The sequence below is a fragment of the Panthera tigris genome, chromosome C1, assembly GCF_018350195.1.
Source record: "Panthera tigris isolate Pti1 chromosome C1, P.tigris_Pti1_mat1.1, whole genome shotgun sequence".
Lineage (NCBI taxonomy): Eukaryota > Metazoa > Chordata > Mammalia > Carnivora > Felidae > Panthera > Panthera tigris.
In genome coordinates this window covers 110,947,047-110,966,181 of record NC_056667.1, presented here as the reverse complement: position 1 = coordinate 110,966,181, position 19,135 = coordinate 110,947,047, and the positions used below count along the sequence as shown (strand labels likewise).

At 46.7% G+C, this 19,135-nt stretch overlaps 1 protein-coding gene across 11 annotated transcripts; it reads left to right on the top strand.

Moving 5' to 3' along the window:
* The first annotated feature begins 22 nt into the window (after positions 1–22).
* Positions 23–3,297, top strand: TEX51 (testis expressed 51). 11 transcript variants are annotated; one of them, XR_006221294.1, is made up of 8 exons: positions 34–365; positions 455–529; positions 768–857; positions 1,134–1,151; positions 1,239–1,322; positions 2,459–2,534; positions 2,624–2,782; positions 3,076–3,297. XR_006221294.1 is itself a non-coding variant. In XM_042996760.1 (8 exons), the coding sequence occupies exons 1-8, from the start codon at positions 116–118 to the stop codon at positions 3,106–3,108; spliced, it is 675 nt and encodes a 224-aa protein (XP_042852694.1). In that variant the 5' UTR covers positions 34–115; the 3' UTR covers positions 3,109–3,297. The 11 variants fall into 11 exon arrangements, 8 of the variants coding, with proteins under 8 accessions (XP_042852699.1, XP_042852696.1, XP_042852694.1 ...); XR_006221293.1 differs by having other exon boundaries at positions 3,073–3,297; XM_042996760.1 differs by having other exon boundaries at positions 2,624–2,669; positions 3,073–3,297.
* The last annotated feature ends 15,838 nt before the right edge of the window (positions 3,298–19,135 follow it).

The following is a 19,135-nucleotide window of genomic DNA, read 5'->3' as shown; positions in this document are numbered from 1 at the left end:
TGACACCAAAGCTCAGGTTTGGACCATAGCTGACCCTCACCTTACCCTACGGAATTTACTTTTGTTCTGCAAAGAGAATGTGGTTTCCAGGGAGAAGGGGGTATCATCATTCCATATGGAACTTCCAGGAAGGGTGGTAAGGGGACAGAGGAGAGACCCCCAGAAGATGCTGCTTCTCCTGCTCGGCTGTCTCCTACCTGCTGCCAATGGGAAGAGCTGTCTCCTCTGCTGGCCAGGACTGCCTGCATTGTTAGACTATGATCTGCAGATTCTTTGGGGCACCCCAGGGCCACCCACAGAGCTCTCCCAAAGCCTCCACACCTTATTCCTGAAGGATCATGTCTTCATCGAACCCTGGTATCTTGGTGAGGCACAGCCTAAAGACCAGGGATCCCTTTACCTGGCCTGGGCTCTTATATCCCCAACTGCCCTTCATCCCATGTCCTGTTCTCAGATCAGAACCGTATGGAAGAAGCAGCAGCCAAATTATTCAATCACATAGATGAAGCCATCAAGAAGTTCCGAGATAGTGAGGAAGCCCCAAGCTTGGGTTGACAAAACCCAGTCCCCCAAGGCACTCCCAGAAGGCCCACAGGCCTGGGGTGGGGATATGTGGGGAAGAGTGGTGACAGACACAACATCTGTGTGCTCTGTGCAGTTTTTGTTTGAAAAAATGACTTGAATTCCGAACCTTGAAAGAGTTATGCAATTGATTCCAACTATAAAATGTGGGTGATGAAAGCACCATCTCCTCCTCTTCGTCCCAGATAAACCATCACTTTTGGAAGAGATTCATATCCAGCAGAAGGTGTTTACTGAGAAGCTGGATGAGATATCTGAGGAGCTGAAGGAGAAGGGTGAGAGGTGGAGCTGGCCCCCACCCACCACCCAGTCCTTCACCTCCCCAGGACTGTGGAGAGCAGAGCCCAGTCACCTCCCCAAGACTGAGAAGAGCAGAGCCCAATCTGCAGCCCCTCCTGCATGCCTTCCCAGGAGCCCCCTCCCCTGCCCACATACTGGGTGCCTATCCACACTTCCTCCCAGCTCCCTTTCCTGCTCACACCCCAACCCTTCCTGGCTCTGTCTGCCTCCCCAGCACCTCAGTTTCTCTACCATCTCACCCTCCTGGGCAGCCTGCAGCAAGTCCTGTGGTGAGCATGTGTGGGGACCTAGGTGGGGGGATGAGGGGTGAGGGGCACATGGCTCTGGCTAAGGCTCCTGCCCATCTCCTCTCACAGACCTACACTCCACACTGGAGGTCATGAACTGTGCCAACTGCAAGACACACTTCCTCACCTGCAAAGACCCCACTCTTTGCCCAGGTCAGTGGCAGCAGGCCATCCTGCCTCCAGCCTGCCCCCACTCCATCCCAGATCGCTGTTGTCTCTGTCTGGATTGTCTTCCTCCTCTGCCCAGCCCCGAGCTCTTCTTTCACTCCATCCTCACCAGAGATGATAGCACCTGCTTGGATTTCTTGATGTCATATGTCCAGCTTCAGAGCCATAGAGCCACCTGCTTCTAGGACATCTCCCCCAGAGGCCCCTCAGGACCTCAAAGCCAGCATGCCTGGAGATTTGTTCAAACTCATCCCCACTGCCCAAATCTACTCTTCTCTCAGGGCCCCTCTCAGCAAATGACCCCATTTAAGTCCTTAGCCTCCTAAATCGGGAACCTCCCTCTCCCATACTCGGTACATGCAATCATCAAATCTTACTAAATAATTCTTAAATGAGTTGCCATATTTTCATTTCTATATCTACCATGGTTCTTCAGGCATCCTCACTTCTCACCTGGATTATGTCAGCATCTCTCAACTGGCCTCCCTGCCCCTCTTGGCCACATCTTAACAACCAAAGAACTCCTTCTCAAGGAGAAAATCTACCTATGACACTCCTTGTTTATAGCCCAATTGCCCCACAGATAAAGTCCATCTCCTTGGAGGGTCCTGTGCAAACAGCCTCTGCTTATCTCCCACCAGCACTGACTCCCCAGTCACACTGAGCTGCTGACATGCTGGACATACAGATAGATTCGTGCTTCTGCCCTTGAGCTGTCTGTTTCCTCTGCCTGGAACACAGTTCAGTCCTTAATTGTGGGACTGAAACTGAAATCCAACTTATCTTTCAAAGTCCAACTAAAAGTCCTGTTTCCTAAGAATGTTTCCCTGACCAGCTCCCACCCCCTGAGGCTCATCAGCCCTCCTAGTGGCTACTTCTCGTCTGTTCTGTCCTGCTCTGCTTCCTCTGTCTCCCTCCTAGAGCACAGGGACTGTGTCTCACTCCTCTATAGAAATATGCAGGGCACACAGTGGGTGCTCAGTAAGTGTATGCAAACAAATGACTGAGTAGGCAAATAAAAGGAAGAAAGAAGAGGCTGAGTGGGCAAATAAAAGGAGGAAAAAAGAGGCCCAGATTCCTCACTATTCCCAAACACCTGGCTCCCTCTTTTATATCCTCAGCCAGTACTGGGAGTACCTTTGCATGGTTTGTGAGCCTTGGCATTATTCTGTTCCTGGCATCTGTAGCTGGAAGTGGGTGAGTTACTTTCCAAGCCCCAGCATCCCCAGGGAGGACACACTGACTTATCCTTCCCTGACTTATCTCCACCCTGTTTCCTAGCCCAGATGCTACATTTTCTGGCGTGAGAAGAGGAAGAAGGAAATAGAAAAGGTGCTGGAAAGGGAGACCCCTGCCAGAATATAGGGGTCCCAAGAGGGTAAAGCTGGGGATAGCAAGGCTGGAGGCCCCAACTCTGGCTCCAACAGTCTGACATCCAGAGCACAGTAAGACCAAGGCTGGGGCTTGGAAAACCCCATCTCCCCTTAGTGTAAGCACACACCCAGGGCTGGGGGCCCAGGACACAGTGGCAACAAAGCTCCACAAAGTGTCCTCTGCCTATAGCTATCCTTGTCCCTCTGCAGACCTTCTCCCCACCCTGGGCCACCATGCTCCCCGACCTGGACAGATGATCAACATGGCCCTCCTGCCCTCTGCTCCTAGCTGGCCTCAGCAAGCAGGAGTTCAGAGGGACAGAGGCAAGGGCATGTGACAGGTCAGGGTTTTTCTTTCTCAGCAGGAACCCAGCAGTCCACTGGTCTTCCACAGCTGAGCAGAGATAGTGCAGTTGCTGTCAGGAAGCCCTTTCATCACTGGGTTCCTGTAACCATCCCTTCCCTGACCCGCTCAGACCTGGTGTGGTCGCAGCTCTGTGACCCAAGAGACCACCCTCTGTCTTGTGGCTTCCCTATGCACATACTTTATAAACACCTTTTATTAAAATACTTTCCTACTATTGGAAGTGATGGACTGTAGTATCTGCTTCTTGCGGGGCCTGAACAGACAAAGCTGGCACTGTGATCCTCCCCATGCAGTCCTCACAGGGCTTGTTCCCTTTCCTCACCCTCCCTCTGCTGGCCCACCACCCTCCCCCCTCCTGAAATGCCCCTCTCCTGCTGTCCTGGCCCCAGCAGTGGTAGCTCCACAGTTTCAGTCTAGCCTCACCTAATTCCAGCACCAGAGGTGAAAGCAGAGGTGGCCTGGATCCCTCAGGGGCCACTGTCAGATGTTGAACAAAGGCAGTGAGAGGCCAGCTGATGGCCCAAGGACTAGCAGAAGAACAGGCTCTAGAAAACAGATTCCAGATCACATTGACAACAGACCTCATCCGCATCCTAGCCAAGATGTACACCCTGGGGACATCCAGGTCCCCAGTGGATCTGGTGCTACTAGCAAAGATGTTTCGGCTCTGCCTTTTGAGGGTAGGGAGGGCTTTGCCTCCTCCTGCCCCATCCCCGTGTCATTTTCCTTGTCTGTCTCCAAGGCCACCAGATTAAATGGAACCGCTGAGTCCTCCAAGCACAGTTCTGCCCATTCTCCTTCAACCTCAAGCCCTTCCTCACAGGTGCTCCCAGCCTTGTCCTTGACTCAGGCTCTGCTCTGAGACTCAATGTGACCTATCCAGCAGCTTTGAAGCCACTGACAGGTCCAGAGCCCTGGTCATCAGGTCAACCCCTGATTGCTGAACGGAAGCAGGTCTGAGACCAGAGCTAAGGGCAAGTAGCAGAGAACCTGGACTCAAATCCTGACTCTGATACTGTTCCCCCATCTGAGCATGCAGAGAGGTATCATGCTTCAGCCAGGTTGGTGTGCCCTGTCCCAGGAGCCCACTGCATTCATATTTGTTGTCATCCTACATGTGCTCATGCTGTGGATCAAAATGTAACACCCTCACCCTTTCCCCTCATCCTCAGTCCATTGAAATACTGTGAGGACCCACATCCCAGCTCCTGAAACAAGACTTCTTGTCTCTATAGGCCTTGCTGGTGTCCTCCACTTCCAGAGCTAGCAGCCAGGCTAAAAGGGATCTGACTTCATCAGCACCACCCCCACTGTAAGGGCTGCTCCTTTGGCAGGGGTGGAAGGGACTACAAGAGACTGAGTCAAGATGTATATATGCCATAAAAGGCAACCAGGGCAGGGAGCACAACGGCCAAGGGTAGCTGTGGGTCCGCAACCGTAGGCATCCCCAGCCCCCAGCCAGGGGGATCCAGGAAGGCCCCTTTACAGTAGTATCTTCAACTGTGAGAGGCCAGAGAAGCTGGGAAGCGAGGGAGGAGTGTTTTCATTGAAGGTTCAGTGTTGCAAAGAAGTGGAAATATGAGAGGCTTGGGTTCAGGCAACTCCAAGAAATGTGATATGGCTGGAGGACCCAGGTAAGAAGGTGGCAAGAGGTGGGACCCACAGAGGCACCTAGGCCCAAAGGGAGCTGAAGCAAGTGGGCAGGGAGGGCTGGGGGAGGCAGTGGAGGCTTTCCCAGGGAGAAGACAGGACTCCAGAGAGGGATAGGATGGGTATGCCCAGGCAGATGAGGCTCCACATGCTTGAAGCTGAGGTGTTCCCTCCATCCAGCTCCACAGACCCTTCCTGCCTCACAAAACTGAGGAAGGTCCATAGATGGAAGGGTTTTGGAGAAAGCACAAAGACATAGCTACAACAATATGGTGACAATGTCCTCGTAACCACTCTGGATGACTGAGCCAGAGTCCCCCAGGCAGTGGTCATGGACCTCCAGGAAACTGTGGTTCTCTCTGTGTGTCTGTGAAAGCTGGTTTCCATCTAGGACAAAAGAAAAGCCAGGCTTTCATGGTGGTGATGTTGTTTTCCTATTTGTATTTAAATTGGGACTTAGACCATCACTTCAAAGTATCCAGAGCAACTGTTTTCTGATGCATTCAGTGAAATCCTGAGTATAATTTATGAGTGTGTGTGTTTGTATGTGCACATGTCTTATCAACAGATTTTTTTTTATTATTTGAGGGCATATTTGCATGAAAAGTAGATATTGAGTAGATATTCTGCTACAGTAGAAAGATTAAGGAATTTTGAGTCAGGTAAATCTTGGTCAAAATATAGGCTCAAGGATTTTATGCTTCCAGCTATGACAGAGCAGTTTATAGGACACCAACACTCCCACCGAGGGCAACTAAATACAAAATATATTAAAAGAACAAAATAAAGCAAAAAAGTTTCTTTAAGAACCCAGGTCCCTATGTGTCTAAGGTCCTGGAAGGAAGTAGAGCTCTCTGTGGTGAGCCCTGTGTCCTCCAATGAGCTTCCCCTTGACACTGGCAGGCTTCAGCGGTGCAGGCTGAGGGGCTTGGGGGGTGCTGGCCTACAGATGCCTGCAAAGTGTGGAGAAGCCAACAGAGCTTTCAGCAATATTATGGGCTAGAGAAACAAACTGTGGAGTTCTACCTGGCCAAGACAGAACGTGAATGATCCAGATCCCTGAAAGTGCAAAGGTACAGAAAAGGCAAATAAAAGCATGCACCATCCCCCTGAAGCATTCCTATTCCTAATTTTCATAGGCCCAAAGACAAAGAAATCAAGCAGAAAGGATCTGAAATGCATTTTATCAGAGATTTGCATGATAGGGAAATAAAAAGTAGAGTTGGTGATCCACACAGGAAGACAAGTTTTGGTAAACACTCCAAGGTATTGGTTGGAGAGGCAACAGCCTAAAAGAAGGGGTACACCAGAGGCAAAACAATCCTTACAAAGTATGGAGCTAAGCCTCAAGGCATTGCAGTCTCTGACAAAATTAAAGAGACTATTCTTATTCTATATCACTACTGGGGGATAGAGTGAATACTTTCAGAAGGAAAATAACATCATCTAAAGCCACTACCCTGTTTGATTTGCAATATCTGGTATTCAAACAAATATTAGCAAGCATACCAAAAAGAGAAGCAAGGGAAAAATTAGATGATAGAAACAAACCTACAGGTGATCCAGACATCAGCGTTATCTGATATGAATTTTAAAATACATGTGACTAATGCATCCAAAACTATTCTTTGCAGCTTTACTGTGATAAAATTTACATTTAATATTGTGTCAGTTTAGGGGGTCCAATGTGCTAATTTGATATACTTACAAAATAGCAAAACATGGGACACCTGGGGGACTCAGATAAGTGTCTGACTCTTGATTTTGGCTTAGGTCATGACCTCACTGTTCCTGAGTTCAGGCCCTGCATTGGGCTCTATGCTGATGGTGTGGAGGCTGCTTGGGATTTTCTCTCTCTCTCTCTCTCTCTCTCTCTCTCTCTCTGCCCCTCCTCGACTCATGCTTTCTCTCTCTCTCAAAATAAATAAATAAAATTATTTTTTAAAAAATTAATTCAAAAAGAAAGAAAAATGCAAAACAATTACTACCATAGCATTAACTACCATCTCCCTCACATCACATAATTACCATCTTTTTTTCTGGTGAGAATATTTAAGATTTGTTCTCTTAGGAACTGTCAAGTATATAATACAATATTACTAACTATCACTATGCTGCTGTACATTAGATCTCCAGAACTATATTTGTCTTATACCTAGAAGTTTGTACCCTTTGACCAATATCTCCCTATTTTCCCCACCCTACCCCCAGTTCCTGGCAACCACCATTCTATTCTGTTTCTATGAGTTTGGCTTTTTTAGATTCCACAGGTAAGTAATATCATACAGTATTTGTCTTTCTCTTCCTGACTTATTTCCCTTAGCATAAGGCCCTCAAAACTCATCCATATTGTTGGAAATGTCAGGAGTTTCTTTTCTCATGGCTGAATAATATTAATATATTCATATATATGTCATGTGTATATATTCATGTATATATATGTATATATTCATATATATAATTTTATTTATCCATTTATCTGCTAATGGGCACTTAGATTGATACCATATATTGGCTGCTATGAATAATGCTGCAATAAACAGGGAGGATAGATATCTCCTCAAGAGCCTGTCTCCATTCCCTTTGGACATATACTCAGCTCCAAAAATTTCTCTTTGGTTCTTTTATACATTTTTCTATCTCTTTATTGAGCTTCTTGTTTTGTTCCTGTATTATCTTCCTGATTTCATTACATTATTTATCTATGTTCTCTTATAGTTCTCTGACTACCTTCAGAATAATTATTTTAAATTCTGTCAGGTAATTCAAGGATCTCCATTTCTCTGGAGTCATTACTGGACTTTTACTTTGTTCCTTTGGTGATGTGATGTTTCCTGATTCTTCATGATCCTTGTAGCCTGGGGTAGGTGTCTACTTATTAGAAGAAGCAGTCACCTCTTCCAGATTTATGAACTGGCTTTGTAAGGAAAAACCTTCACCTGCTGAAAGGGGCATCTTGGAGGCTCCAGTTCAAGGGTGTTGGGGTGGGAGGAACTGGGTTGGTGTGGGGGATGGGGTGCAGGAGTGACTTCATCAGCTCAGGCTGTGAGTCCACAGCACCAACTGTTTGATCCTTGGTGAATACAACAGGAAGTCCACAGAGGCTGCATGTACTTTGACATCTTCAGTGGACCTCCACACCCAGTGCCTCCAGGTCCAGATAATGTTACTTGCTTACTAATATTTCATACTCGGCCATAAAAAAGAATGAAATCTTGCCATTTGCAACAACGTGGATGGAACTAGAGTATTATGCTAAGCAAAATGTCAGCCAGAAGAAGATAAATACCATGATTTCACTCATATGTGGAATTTGAAAAACAAAACAAATGAGCAAAGAGATAAAATGAAAAAAAGACAAACCAAGAATAGACTCTTAAGTATAGAGAACAAACTGATGGTTACCTGACGGGAGGTGGGCAGGGGGATGGGTGAAATAGGTGATGGGGATTAAGGGGGGGCACTCATCCTGATGAGCAGTAATATACAGAATTCCTGAATCACTATGGTGTATACCTGAAACTAATAGAATATGGTATGTTAACTGCACTGGAGTTAAAATAAAATTTAATTTAACTATTTAAACATAAGTAAATAAAGAAATAGGTGCCAGAAGTTGTGAGTGTGTGTGTGTGTGTGTGTGTGTGTGTGTGTTATGTATTTTTCAACAAATGGTGTGAGTAATTGGTCATCCATAGGCAAATATGAGCCTGGCCTCTAGTCTCACACATTATTAAGAACATGAACTCAAAATGTATCATAGGGTTGAATGTAAAATATAAAACTGTAAAACTTTAGTGTAACACATAGGGGGAAATCCTCAGAATCTGGGATTGGACGAAGAATTCTTAGATAACACCAAAAGCACAATCCATGAGAAGAAAAACTGATAAATTGAACTTTGTCAAAATGAAAACTGTCGCCTGTTAAAGACCCTGTGAAGAAGACAAAAAGACAAGCTACAAACTGGAAGGAAAGATGTGCAAACCACACATCTGACAAAAGGTGAGTGTCTAGAATATATAAACTCGCAATAAAAGTCAAACAATCCAATTAGAAAATGTGCAAAAGACATAAGAAGACATTTCACTGTGGAAGATATACAAGTGCCAAATAAGTACATGAAAAGATATTCAACATCATTACACATGAAGAAAGCACCAGCAAAAGCCACAATGAGATATCAGAGGGCACACTGGCCTCTAAGACTGACAATGCCAGGTGCTGGTGGGGACATGGGGCAAGTGGGTCTCATATGACCCGGGAGGGAAAGTAGGACAGTGTTGCTACTCCACAACACTGTTGCAGGGTTGGGGGCCTGTGCACATGCCCCCAGGATCCACAGGTTTCTGAGATGTTTCACTGGCAGGGCTCCAGGGTGGCATTCCTCTTGACCAGTTTACAGAGTATACCACTGTTCCTGCTGATGAGTATGAGAATCATGGTACATAGCCTTTTCCAGAATCTGGCAGTGCTCTTAGGTACTTCGGAGCCTGACTGGTCAGTCTGGAGCAGCCTAGACAAGAGTCCACGCTCCCAGCAAGGCTGCCCTCCACTCTCCCCTCCCAGTCACCAGCCACCCCTCCCATCACAGTCCTGGCTGAATCTTCTAGTCGTTGTTTTCCAAATCTGACACGTGCTTCCTTCCCTTCCACCTGGGGTTGTACTGAGCCTCTCCCTCAAGAAAACACATCTCCTGTATGCCCTCGCTCCACCACACACCTGCCAGAGACTCTGATAGGAGGAAAGCATCTGACACTTTTCTCATTTCTATTCTACACACATGCTTGTCACTTTATCTCATTTTACTATACCAACACAGAGTAAGCCTTACAATTGTCTCTTCCCAGATGAAGAAATTGAGACTCAACGAAGTTGTGACTTACTCAGGCACATCTTTTTCCCAAAGAGCATTCCAAACTTTTCCAAAGAGCATTCCAAACTCTTCCATGCAGTCTGGAAGCTGAAAAGAAAATCTGGAAGCTGAGGACTAAGGAGAAATCTTGCCCTTCACCCTCACATTCCCACCGCAGAAGTCTTAGTGCCTCTGTAGGTGGTCGTTTTTATCAACACTCTTGTAAGAATGAAATCTGGCCCTATCTCCTATGTTTCCTTTCTTCTGCCCCTGCTTGGTCTGCAATGGAAAATTCCACTTGAACATGTCATTTCCTCTTCTAAATCAACTGTCCCACTTCTTTTAAAATCACTTATTGAGCACCTTCAATAGCCAGGAACCGTGCTAGCTGCATTATCTAAATCGTTCCCGGCCTTCAACATAACCCTATAGAAAAGGCTATTCTCCCATCAAATGCCATGCCCCAGCTTTGTTCCCATCATCTGGTACACTACACAGTGTTCACATGTGTGGGTGGCATGCACTGGCATACACCCTCAGAAGGCACAAGATACAGAGAATGCCATATTTCAGGTCAAGGTCCGAAGGTTACAAAACCAAAGGTGTCCCAGTTTGTTCACGAGCCAAGATTTGAACCCAGGTCTATCCACCTTCAAAAACCCCGTACCAATTTCCCCCCTCCTCTCCTGACTTTGGGATAAAACAGTTGCACACAGGGAGGTCAGGAGGGGGCACCAAAAAGACCATTTGAAGGAAGAGAATCTTGACAGAAAGGCGGCAGGTTATTGAGAAATGAAAATGTAGGGCCCATCCCGGCAGAAATAAGCCATTAGCACCCTATGGTATCAACTGATACCAAGTGTTTGGTAGGGATCCCATCTCCTTCATGAAAGAGACACCTAAACAGAAAAGAGTATATCCTCACATCTGTTTGAAGTTAGGGATCAATAGTCTCTACCTCAGGAAATCCACAAAGCCTTTAAAATTCTTGTGTGGCAATGAAGACCACCAGACACTCCTGGAGACTGAGCCCATGCTCTACAAATACATAACATCTGCTAGAAGAGACGAGCCTCCTGGGCCACTCCCCAGAAGGAGAGGCTGTGGCACTCAGGAGAGATGTGTCACTGCTTCCCCTCCCTGCTGCTGGCTGCGGGAACAGTGTCCTGCACATTGCCCACTGCTTTACATCACTATCATCCTCATGACCTTATTTTGTTTTCAAAATTCCCCCCAAAAAGAAACCAAGAAGTAGAGGAGGGGTCAGCACACAGCTGGGTGGTAACAAATAAGACAAGACCCCTGGCTCTTTGTCCAGTGCTCTTTTCACTGAGCCACACGCCCTTCTTCCGGAGTGTCCATTTCCATCTCTAAGCTACAAAAAGAGTCCGAGGTCTAGAAGGGCTCAGATGGTGCTTCTCTCCAGAGTTACTGCCCCAATCTCACCGACTTTAGGACAAAAGAGAAAGGAATGAAATGACTCCAGGAAGGGCGATTTGCTTAAAGTCCTAGAACTTTCTAATTTCAGGGGACTAGTCCATGCTTGTTGAAACAGCAAGCTGAATGGCAGGAGAGGGAGGAGGCAATCTGGGAAGCAAACATCAACTCCATATACATAAGTGGTACTGAATATGTCGTTTATTGGGCAGCTACCATGCGCCAGGCACTTGACCAAAATTAGCCCCTTTGCATCTTCACCATGATCCTGTGAGCTGTGGCCCATTACCTCCATTTTGATGATGGGAAATTCGAAGTTCAAAGAGGTCCGGTCACCTGCTCAAAGTCACACAGCTGGCCAATGAATGGGTTGGGTCTGTGCTAACCCAGAGCACTTGTTCCTTCTACTGTACCACAGCACCTCCAACCATGGCTCCCCAACAATGGGGCAGCTGCCTCCAAGAGGCTGCCTGCCCTCCCAGGAAGAGTCCCAGATGGACTCAAAGACTGTAAATTCCCTCTGACTCTGACCCTCAGGCACTGCAGTTAGGAGCACAGATGCTGCAGCCAGATTACAAGGGTCCCAGCCTGGTCCATAACACACATGATCTGTGACAAGTTACTTAACTCTTGCTGACTGTCATTTCCCCAGAGAGATGATCAAAATAACCTGTTGGTCGAGCAAGCCAGGCTTGCTGTTCCCTACAATAAGGAGAGCCACAGCCTCACAGACAAGTGTCAGAAGGGGAAAAGCAAGGGTAGGATATTTATGAGGTCTGGATGGCCTGGTTCAAAGTAGATCTTTCTATGCAGGGGCCCTAATTGGCACTGGGCAAAATTCACACTTCAGTAGGATTGGTGGACTGAGCGAGAGGGGATGTGGAACAATCCTTGACATGTATACAGTTGATGAGGCCAAACAATCGATGTTTTTAGAAGAGGTCACTTACCCTTCTGAGAGAAAGTCAAGGAGTCTATTACCCAGATAAATGGGTTTTTAGAAAGTTTCTGAAATAAACCATAAAGTTATTTGCAACTTCATCTTCCTGGGCAAGAAGGTCCTATAGTTGGGGGTGCCTGTGTGGCTTATTCAGTTAAGCGTCCAACTTCAGCTCAGGTCGTGATCTCATGGTTCACAAGTTCAAGCCCTATATCAGGCTCTGTGCTGACAGCTCAGAGCCTGGAGCCTGCTTCAGATTCTGTGCCTCCCTCTCTCTCTTCCCCTCCCCCACTCGCACTTTGTGTGTCTCTCTCAAAAATAAATTTTAAAAATTTAAATTTTTTTAAGAAAAGAAGGTGCTACAGTTGAAAAGTCATGTCAGTGGTGAATGTCCAACAGGAAGGTCACATTCATGCAGTCAGTAAGCTCTGGGGTGTGGATGACTTCAGCTCTGACCCCTGTTCCTCAACATCCTCATCAGCACAATGCAGAGAGTGATGACCTCCTTTCTAGGACTGGCATGAGATAGAAGTGCCTGTGTATAAAGGACTTAGACTAACACCTGGGACTTAGTAAGCATATTAGTCTACCCGGCCTGTCATAACAAAGTACCACTGCATGACTCAAACAACCATTTATTTCCTCACTGTTCCGGATATTGGAAGTCCAAGATCAAGGTGCTGCCAGGGCTGGTTCTTTCTGAGGCCTCTCTCCTTGACATGTAGGTGGTCATCTTCTCTCTGCGTCTACACAGTCTTACATCTATATGTGTCTGTGTCCCAATCCCTCTTTTTTTTTTAGTATAAATTTATTATCAAGTTAGCTTACATACAGTGTATACAGTGTGCTCTTGGTTTCAGAGATAGATTACCATGATTCATCGTTTACATGCAATAGCCAGTGCTCATCCCAACAAGAGCCCTCGTCAATGCCCATTACCCATTTTCCCCTCTCCTAATCCCTCTTTTTTGGACTCTTTTTTTTAATGTTTATTTATTTTTGAGAGAGAGAGAGAGAGAGCACAAGAGCAGGGGAGGGGCAGAGAGAGAGAGAGACAGGGAAAGAGGATCTGAAGCAGGCTCTGAGCCGATAGCAGTGAGCCCAATGTGGGGCTCTAGCTCACTGTGAAATCACGACCTGAGCTGGAAGTAGGACATTCAACTGACTAAGTCACCCAGGTGCCGCCCTAATCTCTCTTTTTATAAGGACACCAGTCAATTGGATTAAGACCCACTCTAGTGATATCATTTTAATTACATTTTTAAAAACCCTATCTCCATATTACAGTTGCATTCTGAGATACTAGGAGTTAGGGCTTCAACATATGCATTTTTCAGGGATGGGATATGGCTCAGCCCATAACAGTAAGAATTTGTTGATATTATCTTGATAATTGATATATTATTGGATGCCTCAGCCAAAGAGCTACACTAGGCTCTGAATATGCTGGGCTATTTTTAATTCCTCAGATGTGCCATTTGCCTCACCACACATTTCTTCTCTGCCCCCTTCAGCTGGGCAGTTCCTACCCAACACTGAGAACTCCATTCAACCCCTCTTTTCTCCAGGAATCCCTCCCCTGGGCGCCCAGAGCAGGGCAGCCTCCTGCAATACAGTCTTTCTCAGCTCCCTTCCGCTCCAGCACTTATCACCCCTGAAATGCATCAAGGTGGGTCGGTGGGGTTTTGTCTGTTTGCCCTGTGGAGTGTGGATGCAGTCTCTGTGCCACAAGAACTTTCCTCCTGCCCCAACCTTGCATCCCAAGCCCCCCAACCAAGCCTCACAGATGTTCAATTAACAACTTTTGACTAAATGAATAATATAAATGAATCAATTTCACTGACTGTTTTCTACTGATTTAATGAGTTATTTGAATTCTTTGGTCTATTCATACAAATGGATGTCATCGTTCATACAGAAGGGTCAGAGAAGAAACAGCGAGCACAGATACCTGAATACAGAAACTTGAACCCCTGGTTTGGGGTGGACAGAAACTGCTACACATCAATTATGTCCCGCGGTGATTGGGACATCCAGCTGTGAGCAAGGGGCAGGGTGTTGAGTGGCCAGACCCAACCTGTGCCTCACAGTCAAGTTAGGGATGAGGCTAGGGAAAGCTTTCCATCTGCTGTGTTAACTAAGCCCTTGGCCTGAGACATAGCTGAAGTATGGCATTGCTCTTTATTTGTGTCACAGGCATTTTGTCTTTGCCTGCTCAATGCCTCATTGTATTGCCTCAAATCCTGCCCCTCAATTCCTGCTGCCCCATCCACCCTGTCCCCAGAGTTCTAAAGGAATAGACACTATACCCAGCCAGTCTGGGACTCCAGGGCTTGGAGTGGCTCCTGCATAAAGGTGCCCACTCTTACCGTAATCTCTTGGGCTACACACTAACCTGGGTCTGCTAAATGCCATTGGGCCCTTTGATTGCCCTGCTGGCTGCCAGTCCCTCCTCCCCACCTTTACCTCACACCTCCTTCTTTGTACTCAGAGCCCTCAAAATGAACCAAAATGTTTGAGTTGGCCACTGCACAGCCTCAAGCAGGATGGATCTCAGCTTGCTGGTCTGTGTGTATAAAATCTGCTTCTTTCCATCTTAGTGGCCTCAGGCTGCTATCACAGAGTACCATGGTCTGGGCCTTAAATGGCAAACATTTATTTCTCAGTTCTGGGAGCTGGAAGTCCCAGCGGAAGTGCCTGGTGACAGCCCCTTCCTGGTGTGCAGGTGGCTGTCTTCTCATGTATTCTGACCCTGGAAGAGACAGAGAAAGTCCTCCCATGTCTCTTGTGAGGTCACTAATCACTGCTTCAACCTGTGACCAGACGGTGGGGGTTGCAAGCCAAAGGAAAAAAATAGAGCAGAGACCCCCCAGGTCAAGGACACAATGTGCAGGAGCCCTGAGGTGGGAGAAGAGGTACAAACGTGGCTGGTGCATAGTGAGGAGAGGAAGATGGAGATGGGGGTGGTGAGCAGCGGTAGGGGGGATCCAGGACCCAGATCATGAGAAGCTGTGTGGTTTGTGGTGGAACACTTGGATTTTTGAGTGAGATGGGAAGGCACTGGAGGGTTTCAAGCAGGGGAGCAACATGATCTGATTCACAGCTGATGGTAAAGAATGGAAATGGGGGGGTAAGGGTGGGGAGGAGAATTTGGCAGGACTTCCTGAGGACCAGTAAGAAGGGACCATGACCTGGGGTTCCAGGAGATCCCTCCCCCCAATAAACCACCTCCCCACTCCCTGCCTGTCTAGTGAGCACATCACTCAGGATTCTAGATGATAGATCATCAACTTAACCTGCTGTAAATTAAAAATCTTCATGTTCTGGATTCCTTGTGGCTTAGGTCCTGTGGCTCTAGAATACACTGGAGAAGAATTAGAGATATGAGCATATTTACAAGAAATCATTCCTACAGGGTCTCCTGGCTTCTGGTGGAAGATTAAATGCATTTATCTAAGTTTCCTCCTTCCTGAAACTCCATTAAAACTACACTGAAGAGGTGGCTCAGTCGGTTGAGTGTACGACTTTGGCTCAAGTCATGATCTCACAGCTTGTGAGTTCAAGCCCCACATAGGGCTCTGTGCTGACAGCTCAGAGCTTGGAGCCTGCTTCGGATTCTGTCTCTCTCTCTCTCTCTCTCTCTCTCTCTCTCTCTACCCCTCCCTCACTCATGCTCTATCTCTCTCAAAAATAAATAAACATTAAAAAAAATTTTTTAAACTACACTGAAGATTTTTTTTTAATCATAAACCTATAGGGATGGGAAAAAGAGTACAGAAGACAATAGCAATTAAGCTTTGGTAGCTGGAGAGCAGAGGTACAGAGGCAACTGAACTAGCATACCTGAGACACCGGGTCTGAAGCCAGCAATGGAGAAAAAGGACACCCAGCCCTGAGCGCCATAGACTTCTGAGATGCCCCAAAGGAGGGCTTGCAGGGGGAGCCATCGGCCTCTGCTGCACACAGGGAGAGAGTGCACTGTGTGTGGAACACTACAGCTGACTCAAAGTCGACCTGATGTTATTATATTACCTACCTGCATGGGTGATTGTAAACAATATCACTGATAAGGGCTCTTCCTTGCATGGCTGACCATGTTCCCAACCCCATTTGCCAGGGCTCAGATGTCTCAGGCACTAGCAGCGCTGGAGCCCTCTGCATTTGGGACGAGGGTGCAGCTCAGTGAGAGTGTTAAGAAGCTCCCCTCACTGACTGCTCCTGGGGACTGCCCCTCCTCCACTTCCTAGAAGCCTGAAAACAGGGTGCTGGGCTCAGGTGACAGTGTGAATATGGGGCCAAACAGATTAGGTGGCTGTATGCACTTGAAACACTTAATAGAGAGGCCCCTATATGTATCCACAGCTGCCAGTCGGACTCTGTCCCTGGTATTACCCATGTCTTTCCTTTTCTGTGTTTCTAGTTTTTCAACATGCAAGGCCTTGCTGACTTCTGGAGGAACGGTCCCTCCCTGGGCCAGCTAATTCTTAGAGCAAGCAAACAACACACCTGTAGTGCACCTTTCAAATGCCAACCAAGCCATCCAGAGCCCACACCCCCAGCCACCTCCTTTGTGGGGTTCTCACACCCAGACCACTATCTACCTGCCCTAATCACCTTAGGGTCAGATGCCAGAAGTGGATTCAGCCCCAGTGCCCCAGAGCCAACTGAGATCTTTAAAATACCCAGTATTAAGACTGCTTACCCTCCTCACCTGTTCTTTCCCACAGAAACCACAGTAAAGGCTCTTGCTCACATTTTCCCCTTGCTACCTCTAGAGGTCTTCTGACTGACCCAGCCCATCCCCATGTGGACTTGCAGACTGTGCTGTGCCTCTTGTTCCCAGGGATCTGTGAGTATGACCATCACTTCCATGTCCGTGTGTCTTACCATCCACTGGCAACTTGCTATTTCTCACCATGGATGGTGGCAACGTGGGTGTGCATTTCATTATTATTTTTTACTGCGATGTCATTCAAATAACACTAAAAAGAATTCCCTGTTTAAGCATACACTCACCCCCCCGTTACCCAGCCCATCTCAGCCCTGGGCAGCCATTAATGTGCTTTCTGTCCCTATGGATTTGCCCATTCTGGAAATTGCAAACAAATGGAATTACACAATGTGTAGACTTTTATGTCTGGCTGCTTTCATTTAGCATAATGCTTTCAAGGATCATCTCTGAATGCATCTATGTTGTAGCAAGTATGGAATATTCCTTTCATGACTGAGTGACTCCATGTGGGGGATAGACCACATTTGTCTATCCACCTACCAGTTGATGGACATTTGGATTGTTTCCACCTTTTTGGCTACTATGAACAATGTTGCTATGAACATTTATGTAAAAGTCTTTGTGTAGACATATGTTCTCATTTGTCTTGAGTTTATACCTAGGAGTGGCATTATGGGGTCATAGGGTAACTCAATGTTCAGCTTTGTGAGGAACAGACAAATTGTTTGCCAAGGTGGCTGTGCCATTCTCCCCACCATCAGTGTACAGGTTCCAATTTCTCTACGTTTGTCAACACTTGTTATAATTTTAAAAATTAGAATTATTTTCTCCCTTAATTGTTCTTTCTCATGGGGACCATTTACTTTTCCTTGGTAATATTTACCTCAACTTGTAATTATGTATTCCTTTGTTCCTTAGCTTGTGTGAAATCTGTATCCCCTGATTAGACTGGAGGTTTCATGAAAGCTATTGGCTACTGCATGCTCAGTGCTCAGCATAGTGCCTGGAACACAGCTGTGCTTAGTAAATAGCTGAACAACTTTATGGGTAGATGGTTAACTCATGGAAAGGAAGGGCATAGCATTGTACTTGCCCCACCACCGGGCAGGATCAGCAGGTGGGCAGACATCCCACTCCCTCCCGCTCTGTGCCAGTCCCTGGGTAAGTATTGGCATCACAGAGTGACTAGGACAGGGCTTTGACCTGGGGAGATGGTGACATTATGAAGCCTGAGACAGGTCCATAAGCTGACATTTCCCAATATGTGATCCCTCCATGATGAAGACCAACACAAGATGACTTCAGAGCACAGAATAGATGCACCTGCTCAACACAGAGATCAAAAAGCCATCTTAAAGGAGGTAACACTAGTATGACAATTAGTTTTATGTGTCAGCGTGACAAGGCTAATGGATACCCAGATATCTAGTAATTATTTCTAGGTATGTCTGTGAGGGTATTTCTAGAAAGGAGTAACATTTGATTCAGTAGACTTAGTAAAGAGATACACCCTCACCAATGTGGGCAGCCATCATCCAACCCACTGGGGGCCCAAGTGGAACAAAAACCAGAGAAGGGAGTATTCTCTCTCTCATTTTCTCTCTCTCTCTCTCTCTCTCTCTCTCTCTCTCTCTCTCTCTCTCTCCTGGAACTGGAGTGTCCATATTTCTTGCCCTCAGACATCAGAGATCCTGGCTCTCAGAACTTTGGACTTAGACAAAACTATACCACATTCTCCTGATTCTCCAGGTTGCAGATGGTAGCTTGTGGGGCTTCTCAGCCTCCATAACCATGTGAGTCCATTCCTACAATAAATCAATCTCTATATGGATATATTGATTGATGGATGGATAGTTATATTGGTATATATATCTTCTATTAATTCTGTCTCTCTGGAGAACCTGAAAAATACAACCAGGGTTGAGCCAGGGGAAGGGAAGGGTAGCAGGAGAATAATATTGAAAATCACGGTGAGATCTCACTTGACCAAAATTATCTTGTCCACTAATTTACCATGGTTATCCTTTGTGCCTTATGCAGCCTAAAATTCTCATTATTAGTGACAGACCTTTGGCTCAGGCCACAGAGGCAAGTGGTATACTCCAGAATGTTCTACCAGGATGCAGCATTAATTTGTGCTGGGAGAGAAGAGGCCCAATCTGGTCAACGAGGGACAGGGCAGGAAAGGGTGGGAGCCCCTTGCCCACACACCCTCTGAGCCAATCCAATCTCTTTGTTGGGTGGACAGTGGCCTCACTCTGAGGACCCAAAGAGACTCTGTCAATGGGCCTTCCCTGAAATCAACAAAGTCCTCCCATGCACTTGGCAACCAGCCTACATCTTTGGCAATAAATGGATCCCCTGCAGCAGAGGGAGGGCGGTACCCAAGGCCCCCATCAGTCTCTTTATTTTAAAATGAATGTAAATGTTTAGGAGAAAAGCAA